This window comes from Choloepus didactylus, chromosome 9 (genome assembly GCF_015220235.1).
Source record: "Choloepus didactylus isolate mChoDid1 chromosome 9, mChoDid1.pri, whole genome shotgun sequence".
Lineage (NCBI taxonomy): Eukaryota > Metazoa > Chordata > Mammalia > Pilosa > Megalonychidae > Choloepus > Choloepus didactylus.
The window spans coordinates 60,451,760-60,466,811 of NC_051315.1; the positions used below are offsets into that span (position 1 = coordinate 60,451,760).

General features: G+C 37.7%; 1 protein-coding gene across 1 annotated transcript in view; it reads right to left on the minus strand.

Moving 5' to 3' along the window:
* Positions 1 to 13,827, minus strand: part of TLK1 (tousled like kinase 1) — a 162,955-nt gene extending 149,128 nt beyond the window's left edge. Inside the window, exon 1 of the mRNA XM_037848811.1 lies at positions 13,522 to 13,827. Within this exon, the coding sequence (XP_037704739.1) occupies positions 13,522 to 13,660 (139 nt within the window). The 5' untranslated portion in view covers positions 13,661 to 13,827. The remainder of the gene's footprint in view (positions 1 to 13,521) is intronic.
* Between the last annotated feature and the right edge of the window lie 1,225 nt (positions 13,828 to 15,052).

Here is a 15,052-nt window from a genome sequence, read left to right on the forward strand (position 1 = left end):
GAATCCTGATTCAATAATAATGGATAAAACAACTAGGCAAAAGATCAAGAAGGAAATAGAATACTCGAACACTATAAACACTATAAACCTGAACACTGTAAAATAGACAGCTATATAATACTTCACCCAACAACAGCAGAATACACATTCTTCTCAAGTGCACATGGAACCTTCTCCAGGATAGGACATATGATAGTTCATTAAAAAAGCATCAACAAATGTAAAGGATGAATGCAGGCAAAGTATGTTCTCTGACTGCAGTATTAATTCAATTAGAAATGAGTAAAAAAAGGAAATTAGGAAATTCACAAATATATGGAAATTAAACAACATAACTCCTAAATAACCACATAAAAGAAATCAAAAGGGAAATTAGAAAATACTTGAGATGAATAAAAACAAAAATACAACATACCAAAACTTAAAATAGGAATACAGTGAAAGAGGTGCTTAGAGGAAAATTTATAGGTGCAAATGCCTTTATTTTTAAAAATATATTTAATACAGGAAAACATTTTTTGTGAGTGTGAAATAATGAAAAGCTTCTTAAAACAACGACCTTTGAGAGGAAAAAAATCAGAGCACAGAATGAGGGGAAATGTCAAGCATTCTTATCCAAAATACATAAAGAAGTCTTTAGGAAAAAAAAAAAAAAAAGACAACCCAATAGAAAAATGAGCAAGAGATATGAAAAGGCACTTCACAAAAGATATCCAAAAGGCCATTAAAGTTATGAAAAAATGTTAACTATCTTTAGTCATCAGGGCAATGAGAATTCAAACTACAAGGAGATACCAACTCACATCCATCAGAATAGCTAAAATTAAAAATATGACAATTCCAATTGTCAGTAAACATTCACAGGAATGTAAATTGATACAGCCACTTTGGAAAACTGATAGTGTCTACTAAAGAGAAACACATTCATACCCAATAACCCAGCAAGAGAAAGGCATAAAAATGTCCATAACAGCATCATTAGTAATAGCCAACAACTAGAAACAGTGCAAACATCGATTAGCAACAGATTATATAAATTGTTATATGCATACAAAATAATATTATACAGCAATGAAGATGAACTCCAGTTGCAGGAATTAACATGGATGAATCTCACAAACATGAGGAGCAAAAGTAGCCAGACACAGAATATATACTGAGTCTTCATAAAAAGTTCAAAAGCAGGTAAAACAAAGTCAAAATAGTGGTTATTTTGGGGAGAAGGGAAAGGATAGTGATTGATAGGAGTCAGGAAAAGGGCTTCTGAAGTGCTGGCAATGTACTCTATCTTGCCTGAGTGGTAGTTACACAGATTGTGGTTCATAATAATTCACTAGGCATTACATTTACTTCTGTGCAATTTCTGAATGTGTTACGTTTCAATATAAAAGGAAAAATAAAATATAAAATAATGGATGGTGGTGATCATAGTGCAACACTGTGAACGTAATTAGCGGCACTGAATTATATATTTGAATGTGGTTAAAAGGGAAAATTTTAGATTGTATAAATAGTAATAGAATAAAAATTAAAAAAAAAAAATCCATGGACCTGCACAACACAAACAGTAAACTCTAAGTTAAACCATGGATGACAGTTAATAGCACAATTATAAAAATGTGCTTTCATCAACTGTAACAAATGTACCACACCAATGCAAGGTGTTAATAATAGGGTGGTATATGGAAATCCTGTATTTTATGCATGAGTGTTCTGGAAACCCACAACTTCTCTAATAAAATAAACAGATGGAATGAAAAAAATTTTTTTAATTTTTAAAATATAATCATTGAATTACAGTAAAATTAAAGTACTCAAACTTTAGAGGGTAATAACTTCTAAAGACTTATGCACTTAAAAATATCACCAAGAAAAACTGGTATTCAATTAAATAAAAATATAAAACCATGTAAAATGGAAAACAAACAGAAGGAAAAAACATGATGGAAGAAATGGTTCCATCAAATATAACAGTGATTGACAGCACTACCACATATTCAAATGCCTAAGATATAGACTCCAAGAAAACTTGGAAACGGGCAATTGATAGAAATATTATGTGTGATCTCACTAACAATCAAGGCCTACTTACTGAAACAAGAGAAAATAATAACACATATTAAACAACATAAAAATATTCACCCCCTTTGCCCAATAAACTCAATCCTTGAAATGTTCAACAAAGAAGTAATTCTGTATGTGAGTGACACCTGTGACTCAGAGATTAAGAGTTCTGCAGCTCTGAAAGGCAGCATTAATCCATACAGCAACTGCTGAAGAATATGAAAGAGATCAAACTTCAATTAGAGATATGACTGAAACAGACGTGCTTAGGATTAAGGTAAATCAGAATACAGGGTAAAAGATGATATTGCCTCTATTTAAAAACTTCAACTTCTGTGTGAGACCAAAGGAAGAGATCCTTAACAGGTACAAAATTGAAATTTTCTGTAGCACATTATCTAATTTAACCTATATGGTCAGTTTATTTAAACAACGTAATTACATGGAATCTAAAATAGGGAATGAGATCCTATTCGTTCCAGAATAGATTCCAGAGTATTTGGGGCAGAAAACAGAAAAGGATTTGCAAAGTCCCCTTGATGGACTGGGGAAAAATGTGAAAATATTAAACTTCCCAACCTGGGGAACTCTGGATATTCTCTCAAGCATGAGGAAATCCAATTTTAATAATTCAAGCCCTTGAACTTGGGGCTTGCCCTTATGAAACTTAAAAACAAACTTACAGCAAAGGAGAAGCTAAGCCTACTTATTTATGCCTAAGAGTCACCCCAGAGAACCACTTTTGTTGCTCAGATGTGGCCTCTCTCTCTAACCCAACTCTGCAAATAAACTCACTACCCCACCCCCCATGTGGGACATGACTCCCAAGGGGGTAAGTCTCCCCTGCAACACGGGACATGACTCCCAGGGATGAACCTGGCCCTGGCATCATGGGATTGAGAATGCCTTCTTGACCAAAACGGGGAAAAGAAATGGGACAAAATCAAGTTTCAGTGGCTAAGAGATTTTAACTAGAGTCAAGAGGTCATTCTGGAGGTTATTATTATACATTATATAGATATTCCTTTTTAGTTTCGAGTATATTAGGATAAAAGGATATACCCAAATCTGTTGACCTGTAAACCAGTAGCCTTGATTCCTGATAATGATTGTATAGCTATATAGCTTTTATGGACTAAAAGACTAAGTTCTTTTAATTCAATCTTGTGGGGGCAGACCTACGGTGGGTAGAATCTTTTGATTAGATTGTTTGCATGGAGATGTGACCCACCCAATTGTGGTGGAACCTTTTGATAAGATTATTTCCATGGTGATGCGACCCCACCTATTCAAGCTGGGTCTTAATTAGTTTACTGGAGTCCTAAAGAGAGCCGACACACAGACCCAGATGCTTGCAGATGCAGACAGAGAGAAAAATCCCAGAGACATTTTAGAGACAGCCGTTGAAACCAGAACCAGGAGAGAAGCTAAGAGATGAATTCCAGAGTTTGCCCCCGAGAAGCTAAGACAGGACCCCCAGACACTAAGAGAGAAATATCATGACAGAAGCAAGGATGCACAGGAGTTGAGAGAGAGAGGGTAAGACAGAAGCCCAGAGACATTCTGGAGAAAGCAATGGAAACAAGAAACTAACCCAAGGAGAGGCCCAGCAGACTCTGGCCATGTGCCTTCCCATGTGACCGAGGAACCCCAGATGCCATCGGCCTTCCTTCAGAGATTTCATCCTATTGATGCCTTAATTGGGGCATTTTCATGGCCTTACAACTGTAAATTTGTGAACTCATAAACCCCCATTGTAAAACCAATCCATTTCTAGTATTTTGCATTCTGGCAGTTTTAGCAAACCAGAATAGATGGATTATATGGTGTATAAATATATCTCAATAAAATTGCATTATAGAAAAAGGAAGAGGTAATTCTTATTACTTGGTCAGCGAAGTAAATTATAGTAACAGTCACTGAATGGAATAATCTGTGGCTGTTTAAATTGAAACAGACACATATACAGTAAGGAAAACTGTTTATAATGTTGACAAGTCAAAAGAGTGTAACTGTTAAGAGCATATACTCAGGACCCAGTCTGAATCCTGACTCTGCTACATATTCTCTATGCATCCTTGGGTAAGTTACTTAACCTTTCTGTGTCTCAATTTCCTCATGTGCAAAATTGGAATAATAACAGTACCTATTTCATACCATTCTTAAGAGAAGTAAATGAGTTATTATTTACAAAATGCTTACAACAGTACCTGGCACTGGTAAGTAATATACATATTTTTTAAAATAAATGTAACAAGAAAAACGTAGTATATAAACCTAAGCCATATGATTACCATGATGTTTAAAAAAATCTGCACAAAAACGAAAAAACAGTACTTTTTCAAAAAGCAAACACAAACTATATCAAGGAAGAAGAAAAACTGAAGCATGCTTCTGGTCTCATGGGAGGCAGGCTTCACAAAAACCCCTATGACTTTCCCCCATTGCATTTTATCCACCATTAGATAGGAAGTAAATAATCATGCTAAATGTGGATCATGAAATCACACAATATATCACATTTAATAATAGCAGCACTTACCAAGTAAACCTTAAGAATTTAAACCTAGACCAAAGTTTGAATTTTCTCCAGCTAAATCAGTTTACAAGGAAAGGCACAAATTTATGAATACACCAATTCCTTATTATCCATATAAAAGAGGAGTCATCCAAAAAGAAAACCAACCAACCAACCAACCAACCAACCAAACCCCACTCACATTTGGCTTTCTAATGCATTTTGTAGAACATAAGCACTTTTATGACTTGTCCTCTCAGAATTCATAAAATTTCAGGCCTAATAATGAAGTCACAGTGGGAAGATTTCAAGTTTCACAACTTACCACCTGGATTAGTACTTAACATCTCCCCACTCCACACTCTGAATTCATACCAACCCATTCAAATTCTCTCTCTCATTAGACTTGCTATGTAACACGTTACCAGGAGATTTGGGGGATATGACAAAATAATTAAAACTAAGTTTTTTTTAAAAAAACACTTATAGATGAACCAGATTGAGCTTCAAGCCTCTTTTCCCTGCCCATATTGAATACTAATACAGAGTCAAAGATCTGCCAGTAAAGCAACTCAATTTAGTTCAGAGCCTATTCCACCAAATTTAATGTCTTCACAATTAAATGGATTGCTCCTGTATCAATAGTAGAAAAATCTATACAAATTCTAATGTTTAATTGCTATGGCTGGGGTGGGCTTATGAGGCTTGAAATACTAAGATAAATGGTATTCCAATTTGGATTATCAAAACTGAAAATAAGATTTTTCATTAATGTGTACCTCTAACATTTTCCATGAAGAAACTAAACATCTTGAAAACTGAAAGGTGAGATTTGCACAACTGGTGCAGCTTTCTAAATTTTTTTTTTAATCTTATCTTCACACAGGTATAAAACTCATGCAAAAATTTAACAAAAATTTAGAGTCAAACTTAATGAGCCTAAAAGACTGGCTAGTAAATTAAAATTTGTTCAGGAAAAACAACTAAGACATTGCTTGAAACCAAATTTCCATACCTTAAGCACTATAATCTAGCGGCTAAGTGCACAGACTTGGTTCAAATCCCAGTTCATTTACTACCTTGGGTCACCCTAGGCAAGTTACTTACTTCATTTCTCTGTGCTTCAGTTTCCCTCATCAGTAAATAGAATAAAAACTGTATATACCCACAAGGTTATGAGGCTAATTGAGTTAATATCTATAAACTCTATATATGTTAGATATTTATTATTGCTGTTATCCTTATCACCCTATAATATATAATTTGCCTAAGATTACTAAAATAAGAATATTCCCAGGTCTGAAACATGCACACATTAAAATATATCATCACTTAATTATTAGGAAAATTTAACAGTCTTTGATAGTTAGGTCCATGTGTCAACTTGGCCAGGTGATGGTACCCAGCTGTCTGGTCAAGCAAGCACTGGCCTAACCATTGCTGCAAGGACGTTTGTGGCTGGTTAATTAACCAACAGGCTGGTTTATTAAATCATTAGTCAACTGGCTGCAGCGGTTACTGATGATGTCAACAAAGGGCATGTCTTCCACAATGAGAGAATGCAGTTGGCTGGATTTAACCCAATCAATCAGTTGAAGACTTTTAAGCAAGACAGATAGAGGATTTTCACTTCTTCTTCGGATGCCCAGCGAAGCGTTTCCTGAGGAGTTCATTGAACACATTCATTGAAGTCGCCAGTTCATTTCCTAAGGAGTTCATCGAACACGTTCATTAAAGTTGCCAGTTCATTTCCTGAGGTCATCAAACATCTTCATTGGAGTTGCTAGTTTGCTGCCTGCCCTACAGAATCTGGACTCATGCATACCCACAGTTGCATGAAACACTTTTATAAATCTTATATTCATAGATATCTCTCACTGATTCTGTTTCCCCAGAGAACCCTAACTAATACACAGTCCTTTAACAAAACTTTTTTGGTGCCAACTCTGGTGCCAACGTCCTCCTATGCGCTGAAAATACAGAAATGAACAAAACACACTCTGAATTCAAGACCTTCTTGTCTGGTAGGTTATATAAATAAAACTACAATAAAAGGTAGCATGATGGAGGTGCTATGGAAACAGACAATCCATGGGACACCAAGGTGCAGAAGCACCTAACTCAACGATCTCGGCTGACTTATGTTCCAGAAATATTTTCTAAGACGTGATACTCCTTGATTATTTCATTTCAGAGCATCACATTTTTATCCACATGTTACATAGTTTTTAATATATTAAGTGTTTTAATATTTTAATATGTAGATCACTAAGAAACCAAGATGACCCAGCACAATACTTACCATACTCATAAATAAACTTAAATGCCTTTGATAACAATGAAGATGACTACCTTTACTTAAACCAAAACATAACTTTGACAAGGTCACATTGCTTCTGCAAGAAATACTTCTTCAATCAATAATAAGATCTACAAACTTTCCCCTAATAAGTTATATTAGGACTAATGTCACAGAGTGACAATACTTTTAAGCTGAAAGAGACCTGAGAAACTCTAATCCTACCTCCTCATTTTACAGAGGAAAAGAAGCCACAGAATAGAATGGAAAAAGTACTAATGTAAGTTAGTTGGAAACCCAAATGTTGGAAACCCAAATTTTGGTCTCAATTACTCTCACAGTGAAAGCCTCGGCAAATTATCTAAAATTTCTCATCTGTAAAACGAGAGGTCTGGACTAGATTACTTCCAAGGTCCCTTTCAGGTCTATAATTCTCATTTTATGAAATAAAAGGCAGAAAGATAAGCAACTTATCCAAAGTCACACAGCATGTTAATGGCAAAGCAGGTTCTACACTTGGACTCCAATTACAATCAATGCACACTCTCATCTATTCCATACTGCTTCTCATACTTCCTAATACTATTCTTCTTATTCTAAGGTTCTTCTTCTTATTAACCAGCACCAAGGATTTTATGAAACTAAATGACTTATTCCTATGGCTCTTCTATAGAAAATGAACTTTAAATCTATATGCAATAAATACATGAAATCTCAAGCTGGGTGTCACTACACTTGATAAACTGACCTTAAGAAAGTTAAGTTATGCCTAACTTCCTATCACCTAAAAATCCCATCTTTCAATCCAACTCACAGAAGAGATGTTTCATATAAAAAAAATAAAACACTAATTGCTACAAGTAAAGATAAATATTACATATATAACTCTCTGAATAAGAATTAAAATTCTTCATTTTATTTAATGTCCTAGTTATACTTAATACGTATTTTTTAAATTCAAGAGATCAATTTAAATACTTTCCTTCATGTTTCCTCTTTCAGACTCTCTAGCTTTAAAAACACTAGAACAGCTTAAGCACATTTATTCTGCAATCATATAAACAATTACAAATAAAAAATTATATAGACTATGTTTACACTTTCTCTTTCAACATTGAAAACCAGCCCCCCATAGTATTCTAAAATTGCATATTAAAATGTATTAAATTCTACTAAACTGTATCATAAGCAACATTTGGTTCCCTAAAATGTCTTCAAATCTTATTATATTTCACAGGGAATTTAGCAAGATTACAGGAAGACTGATCGTGTTGACTTCAGAAAATACAGGAAAATCCTCAGAGAAAAAGCACAATAAAAATGCAAAATAGTAATAAAGTCAATAACATTTTTCATACTCCTGACTTGAGAGAATATTCAAAACCACTAATGGATACATAAGTACAGTTTAACTATATTTAGGGATTTTTCAAAGAATCACAGAATGTTTATGTTTTGAAGTTGAATGGGACTTTAAATCACTTAATCCAATTGCGCCTAATGCAAGTATCTACAGAATTTATATCCACCTTCCCCCCAAAATGCCTCTGAAATCTGCTTTAAATTCTTATAGCTAAAAACTTCAACGATGCAATTCTTTCCATTACTGGACAAATCTAGTTATTATAGTTCTTATATTCTTGCCCCCCCCCCAAATTATACTGAACTCAATCTATATCTTTGTAACATCTGCCTGTTAGTCTGCCTTCTAAAACAGCAGAACTAATCTATTCTTTTTTCTATTTATGTTTTTGAAATACCAAAAGACAGCCACCATTTCTCTCCCTGTTCCCTCCCATCCCACTACCATGTCTTTCCTTAGGCTAAAAAGTATGGTCTACAGAATTCTCATGGGGCCCAGAGACACTTTTAGGGTGTCCACAAAGTCAAACAATTTATATAATATTAAGACATTATTTGTCTTTTTTCACTGTGTTGACATTTGCACTGATTATGCAAAAGCAGGGTGTATACCAAATCTTACTATTAGCCTTTACATTTTATTACCTCACCAAGGGCTCACATTTCAACACTTAAGAATGTCCCTGATGAAACATTAAAAATTATTAATCTTATAAAATCTTGACTCCTGAATAAGCATGTTTTAATAATATATTGTATCTGAAAAAATGGGAAGTGCACATTTCACACTTCTGTACATTTATATCAAAATATGATAGTTATACAGAAAAAGTACTTGTATGACTGACTGAACTGCAAGCTGAATTGGCCACTTTTTTCATGGAACATCATTTTTACCTGGAAGAACAACTGAAAAACTTGTTATTGAGTCTTAAGTATTTGGCAGACATTTTCACAAAAGTGAACAAACTTAGTCTGTTACTTCAAGGAAAATGACTGTCAGCATTTATTAAATGATAAAATTGAGCCTTCAAGAAAAAATTGGAATTTTGGAAAACTTGTACTTGTCACTCTGACCTTGATGACATTTCAAAACTTAAGGAATTTCCTGATGGGATAGACAAAGATACTTTCCTGATGGGATGGATAAGGAAGGTAATTTTATTTTACATTATATAATAAATTACACAAGCATTTCAAAGATCTGCATAATAAGTGAAATAAGTTTTCAAATGAGCAATACATGATGTTTACAAGAACTATCTGAAGTGCCAGATAGACTAGTGGATTTTACTGTAAGAGCATGAAAAGCTCATCAATAAGGTTTAGATTCCACACTGCTTAGAAGTAACCTGTAAAAAAACCTGCCACTTATCGAATTTTGGTGTAATATCAAAGAAGAACATCCATAATTTCTGAAAAGGCTATTAACATACTTCCTCTTCCAACTACACACCCGTGTAAGGCTGGATTCATTTCACATACTTCAACCAAAACAACCTAACACAACAGACTGAAAGCAGAGAAGCAAAATCCAGCTGTCTTCTAATAAGCCAGAAATTAAAGTGATTTGCAAAAATATAAAACAATGCCACTAGTCTCATTAAATTGTTTTAGATTTATTTTTTCAAAATATTGTATTTGTTAACATGTAATGGTTTATCTTTAAATAAATATTTTTGAAATTCTCAATTAATTTCTAATATAGCAAATATCAATATACATAACCCACAAAGACAAAATCTCTTTAAAAACCTTGATAATTTTTAAGAGGGTAAGGGGATCCTGAGACCAAAAAGACTAAGGCAAAGCCTATTTATCATGGGCATATTTCCCGACCTCTAACCATTGTGGGTGTCTCTGTCTTTGCTCCCTTTTAATAAGCAAATATGCCCCTCTAAAGAAGGCACCTACTACTTACCTATTCATGAGCTAGAATCTTTTGAAACATAAACTTGTCCTCCCCTCCAGTCAGTGATTTCAAGAAATTAAAGGCCTGCAGGACCATATGATACATTTTAATTTTTAACATCTCCTTATGGTATTAATCATTTGGAGTTAAATACTTCAATTCTTCTAAAGGATGCAGTCTTTAAGCATGGAAACAGAGAGGGCAACAGTTTAACAGTAGATACCATCTTTTTAACCAAACTACGTCACTATTTACATAAAACAGTACAGAACAGTAAAGAAAATGCAAGAAGTCTTGTATAATCAATTTCATTCTTAGCAATAATTCAAAATTACCCATGTACTGATATACAAAAACCACCTACTGTCTAGTCAATATAACACTAGGTTCCCAGATTACAACAAAGCAAAATTTACCTTTATTTGAAAATTTACTTAATTTCTTAACTCTCCACCCTTTTAATCACAGGATTATTAGAAGACAAAACCGATGGAGATCACCAGTTGAAAAGATCTGACAGGAAATTCAGAGCTAAGTAGTTGAGTAACTTGAAGAAACCTTCAAGACCGATAAAGGAAAAGCTTTGGGACTTGAGGACAAAAGTAATCTCTACTATATGTGTCATATAGATCCCTAAATTTGAATAAATGCCTAAATCTTATAATATTTTAAGCTGTATTTTATTTGTAATCAAGTAAAACTACATGAACACGATAATGGGAGTAGGGTGAGAAAGGGAGTTTGAAGAAAGCCAAAGTATGAAGCATTAGAAATAAGATTATAATCTTAGATTTTTGGTTTCAAATATGTCAAAACTTCAAAATAAGCTACTAACTCTTACATTTACTTATGGTACATCTTTAAAAATAGCCTATTTTCTATAAAAACACAGAAAGCACACATTACAAAGTTTTGAGTAAAAGGAGTTCACATATATCCTTATAAATATGTATGTGTATCTCTTAGAAGTTTAAGTTTTTCAATTACATATATAAATTAAATACTCATTCAAGTTCCAACAATATTAATGGTTCTTACTTGCACTCAAAAGAAGTCAAAAGCTCTCTTAAACAAATCATTTTATATAATATACTGACATGTAATCTGGAAAAAGTGTTCAACTCACATTAAAAAGTAAACTGGATTCCATTCAATAAAAAAAAAAAAGGTCTCCATCTTGATACTTGGAGCCTCATATATATAATTACTGTTAGTATCAGTGAAAGCTGAGAATACAGCACCAACCTTGAAAATGAACATGTTAACTCTCATAAGGGTTTGTAACTTATATGCTGGTTGGTCAAAGAGAAATATTCTGTGACCATACAGGTACACAGTGTAAAATATTACTTTCATAAAAGCATGCCCTATTATTTCTGAATTATCAGAGACTCACAATTTTAGGCTACATATAAATCTATTGTAATCTAAACTGTCAGAAAAAAATCTGATTATTTGAAAGTTCAAGCTAAATTGTTCCAACCCCTGAAAACTTTCAAATATCAGGAAAAGTGTAGAACAGGACAGCTGAGAAGTGCTTTAACTAGAATTGAAATAACCTCAGAAACTCACAATCTAGATTTTGTGGCCCCAAAATTACTAACTGTAATCATAAATGCCAACAGATACACAATTCAACTATGTCCTCAGTGTCTTGTACAATGCCTGGCTCCTAGCAATGTTCAATAATATGTGACAAATTAATGAATGATAAAAAGGTATAACCTTTAAAAAAAAAACAGAAAACAAAATGGTCTTTCTCAATTTACACTACCATTAAGCATCTTAACAAAACTACAGAAAAAATTAAAAACATGCGAAAAGCACCAGTGGGTCTATTTGCAAAAGACATTTTTAAACATGTGCTTACAAATTTTTAAATGAAAAAAAAAAAAATTGCCCGGTGTACTAAATTTAAGCCAGCTGATAAGTATACTTTTATTTTCTATAACCAGAACTCACTGTTGGGAATGAGATGAAGGGAGAAAATGTCTGTCTATATTCAGTGTGTTTAATGGATGCCATAAATCAAACCTTTCCGTGAATTTTCTAGAGCAAATTCATGCCAATCTTTGAGCCTATTGTCACTTTCACACATGCTCACAGGAACAAAATGACAAAGAATGCTATGCCTGAATCAAATGGATTCAGGGTACAAAACACTTGATTAACAATTGCCAAGGCTCTGAAGAGTAAATATTTACAGATATCTTCAAAATTAATTGAACCTGCCGATTCCTACATAAATCGAAGCTCCCGATTTCTTTAAAGAATTCACAGACTGATTTCCAGATGTTTTTTAAAAACGTGGCTACAATCTCCTTGCGTGAGACAACTGGGAGTGAACAACCCATTTACCAATTGCTGATGAGTACCGCTAAATATTTTCCGGACAAAAGGACTTTAAATTCGATTCCATGCACATTATGCGTGGAAAAGTGTGTTCTCCCAAATTTCGTTTTATGTTGTATCCTTAAAGTTGAATACATTAAGTTGAAATTTCAGAAAAAAAGCACTCCGGTGTCTTACTGGCTGTGTAACTGCTACATCTGGTGGCAGCACACTGGCATGCAAGAAGCCAGAAAACTTAGAAAACAATTGTAACCGATCTGGTACGTGTTTGCAGTAACCCTTACGCAGACGTTTGCCACAAAATCCAAAACCCTGTCAGAGAAGAACGGCAGCCTACTTGCAGTAGAGAGATAATGCATAAACACGCAGGAGGTGATGGCGGAGGAAAAAAAAGTTGCAACCATCTGGAGGGGTGGTATAAAAAGCCTGCCCACCAGTCAATCTGTCGCTTAAATTGCTGTAGGGGGTCACGAAGGGGATCGAACTCTGCCTAGACCTAAATTTTCAGCGTTTCTCCCTAAAGAGAAGAGACCCTGCAAGCGAGGTGCAACCAAGTCCCGGGCAGCAAAGCTCACAGAGCGGGGACCGCCTCTGTGGGAGGAGTAGGAGGGAGAAGGGGAGGGGGCTCGAGAATGAATGCTCCAACGCGAGGAAAACCACCAGAGACAGGAGGCCAGGAGGTTAAAAGTACGAAGTGTACTAGCAAATTGGGCAGAAAGGGACTCACGTCCGGGGATAGGCTTCCCACCCAAGCAGGACAGACTCTTAGGAACCCCACACCAGTCTGTGCGCCTGGCCCCGTCCCCGACAGCCCGCACCCTCTCGCCCGTCTCCTCCGCCACCCACGAACGACCTCCCAGAGCCAGCGCACTAATTCCCTAGAGCCGGGTGGCCTTGGGTCTAACTCGCCACCATCCCCCACCCCGGGATCGTGCGGAGGAGACCCCCGAGGGCGCGGGGGACGCGGCGCGGGAGCAGAGGCCCGCGAGTAAGCGCGGGGACAGCGGTGCTTACCTTCCCTGGGCCTCCCGGATGGCGGCGTGTGATTCAGCAGGGACCTGGTTGCCGCCGCTGAGCCCGGGGTTGGAGACGTGGAGAGCTGGGACCAAGATGGCGGCCCCTCCAAACTTCCACTGCTACTTTGGACACTCATCAAGCTACTTTCTGGGAACCCGACTCCCCCCCTGCGACGGCAGCGGCGGCAACGGCACCGGCACCCGCCTCCGTCATGGCGGGGGCCGCGTTGAGGGCGAGCGCGAGAGAGGGCAGGGAGGGGAGAGTCAAGGGGATGGGGGAGGAAGCCGAGAAGGGGGAAGGTGGGGAGAGAAGAGGTGAGGGGAAGACAGGGGACGAGGAGGGGGGAAAAGAGGAGAAGAGAGCAAACGGGCGGGCGCGCCGGGGAAGAGGCGGAGGGAAGAAGCGCGGGGGCGTCGAGGGGGCGCCCGCCCGGGCTGGGGTCGGGACTGGAGCGCGGGCAGCACCGGCTGAGGAGACTTCCGCGGGCGGAACCTGCCGGCACCTCTGCAGTGCGCCGGCCTCCGGCGTCGCCTGGGTGGCGGCGGGCGGTGGGTGGCGGCTGAGGCGACGGCGCAGGGTAACCTCTGCATCAGTTACAGGCGGCGGCGGCGGCGGCGGCGGCGTCACGCGCCGCCTGTGCAAACACTATCGCGAGGCTCCTGCGCCTCCGGTAGCGGCGGCGGCCGCGGGAGCAGGCATGGGGGAGGGACCTGCCAGGGGTTGGGGGAGGGAGTTTGGGGGGGAGCGAGCGCGCGAGGGAGGAGACGCGACCGATGGTGCGCCCCTGGCGCGCCCACGAATGCGAGTGCGGCGCTGGGGCCCGGACGGGCTGACTCGCGTGCGCGGGGGCAGCCTCTGCGCGTCGGCTGTAGGGCGGCGCGCCCCGCACGCGCCCCCGCCGCGCCGCTCCGGCTCTGCTCCCGCTCCGCAGCCACCTGACTCCCTTCTCTCCCGCGGAAGCGCGCCGGGCTCCAGACCCACACCCAGCCTGGGGAGAAACGCTTCTGCTCTCGCTCGGCTGTCGCTTCTCGGTTGTTCGATGTGATCGCTTCTCAAAATGGAACTGAAAAGTTGAGAGTTGCTTTCTTGCTCCTCTATACTGTGCAAAAAGCCTGCGTGCGTCTCCCCGTCTGTAGAATGAGAGTAATTACCAAATAAAATAACTAAGAAAATAAGTTGGGGAAGAGGTGTTGGGAGATAACATTTTCTGAATGTTTTCTAAAAAAAAAAATCTTTGATAAAGGGATTGAAATTTGTAGACTACATGTATAGTTCTTTGTTTTAAAACAGTAAGTGGAAAATCTAAATAGAAAAATTTTAACACTGAATTCACATATTGAGAAAAATTACTGTTTATCTTGTAAAAGCGGTTATGGTTTCTAGAAGGATCCAATTTGTTTCCATTGTTGCCGCTGAGTCCTGACTACAAAATCTGAAAGCAAATTACAGCATTTGCTAAAATATATAGATACAGTGTCGCTTTCTCCATGCACACACACCCCAGGTATTGAGCATCTTGTACATAAAA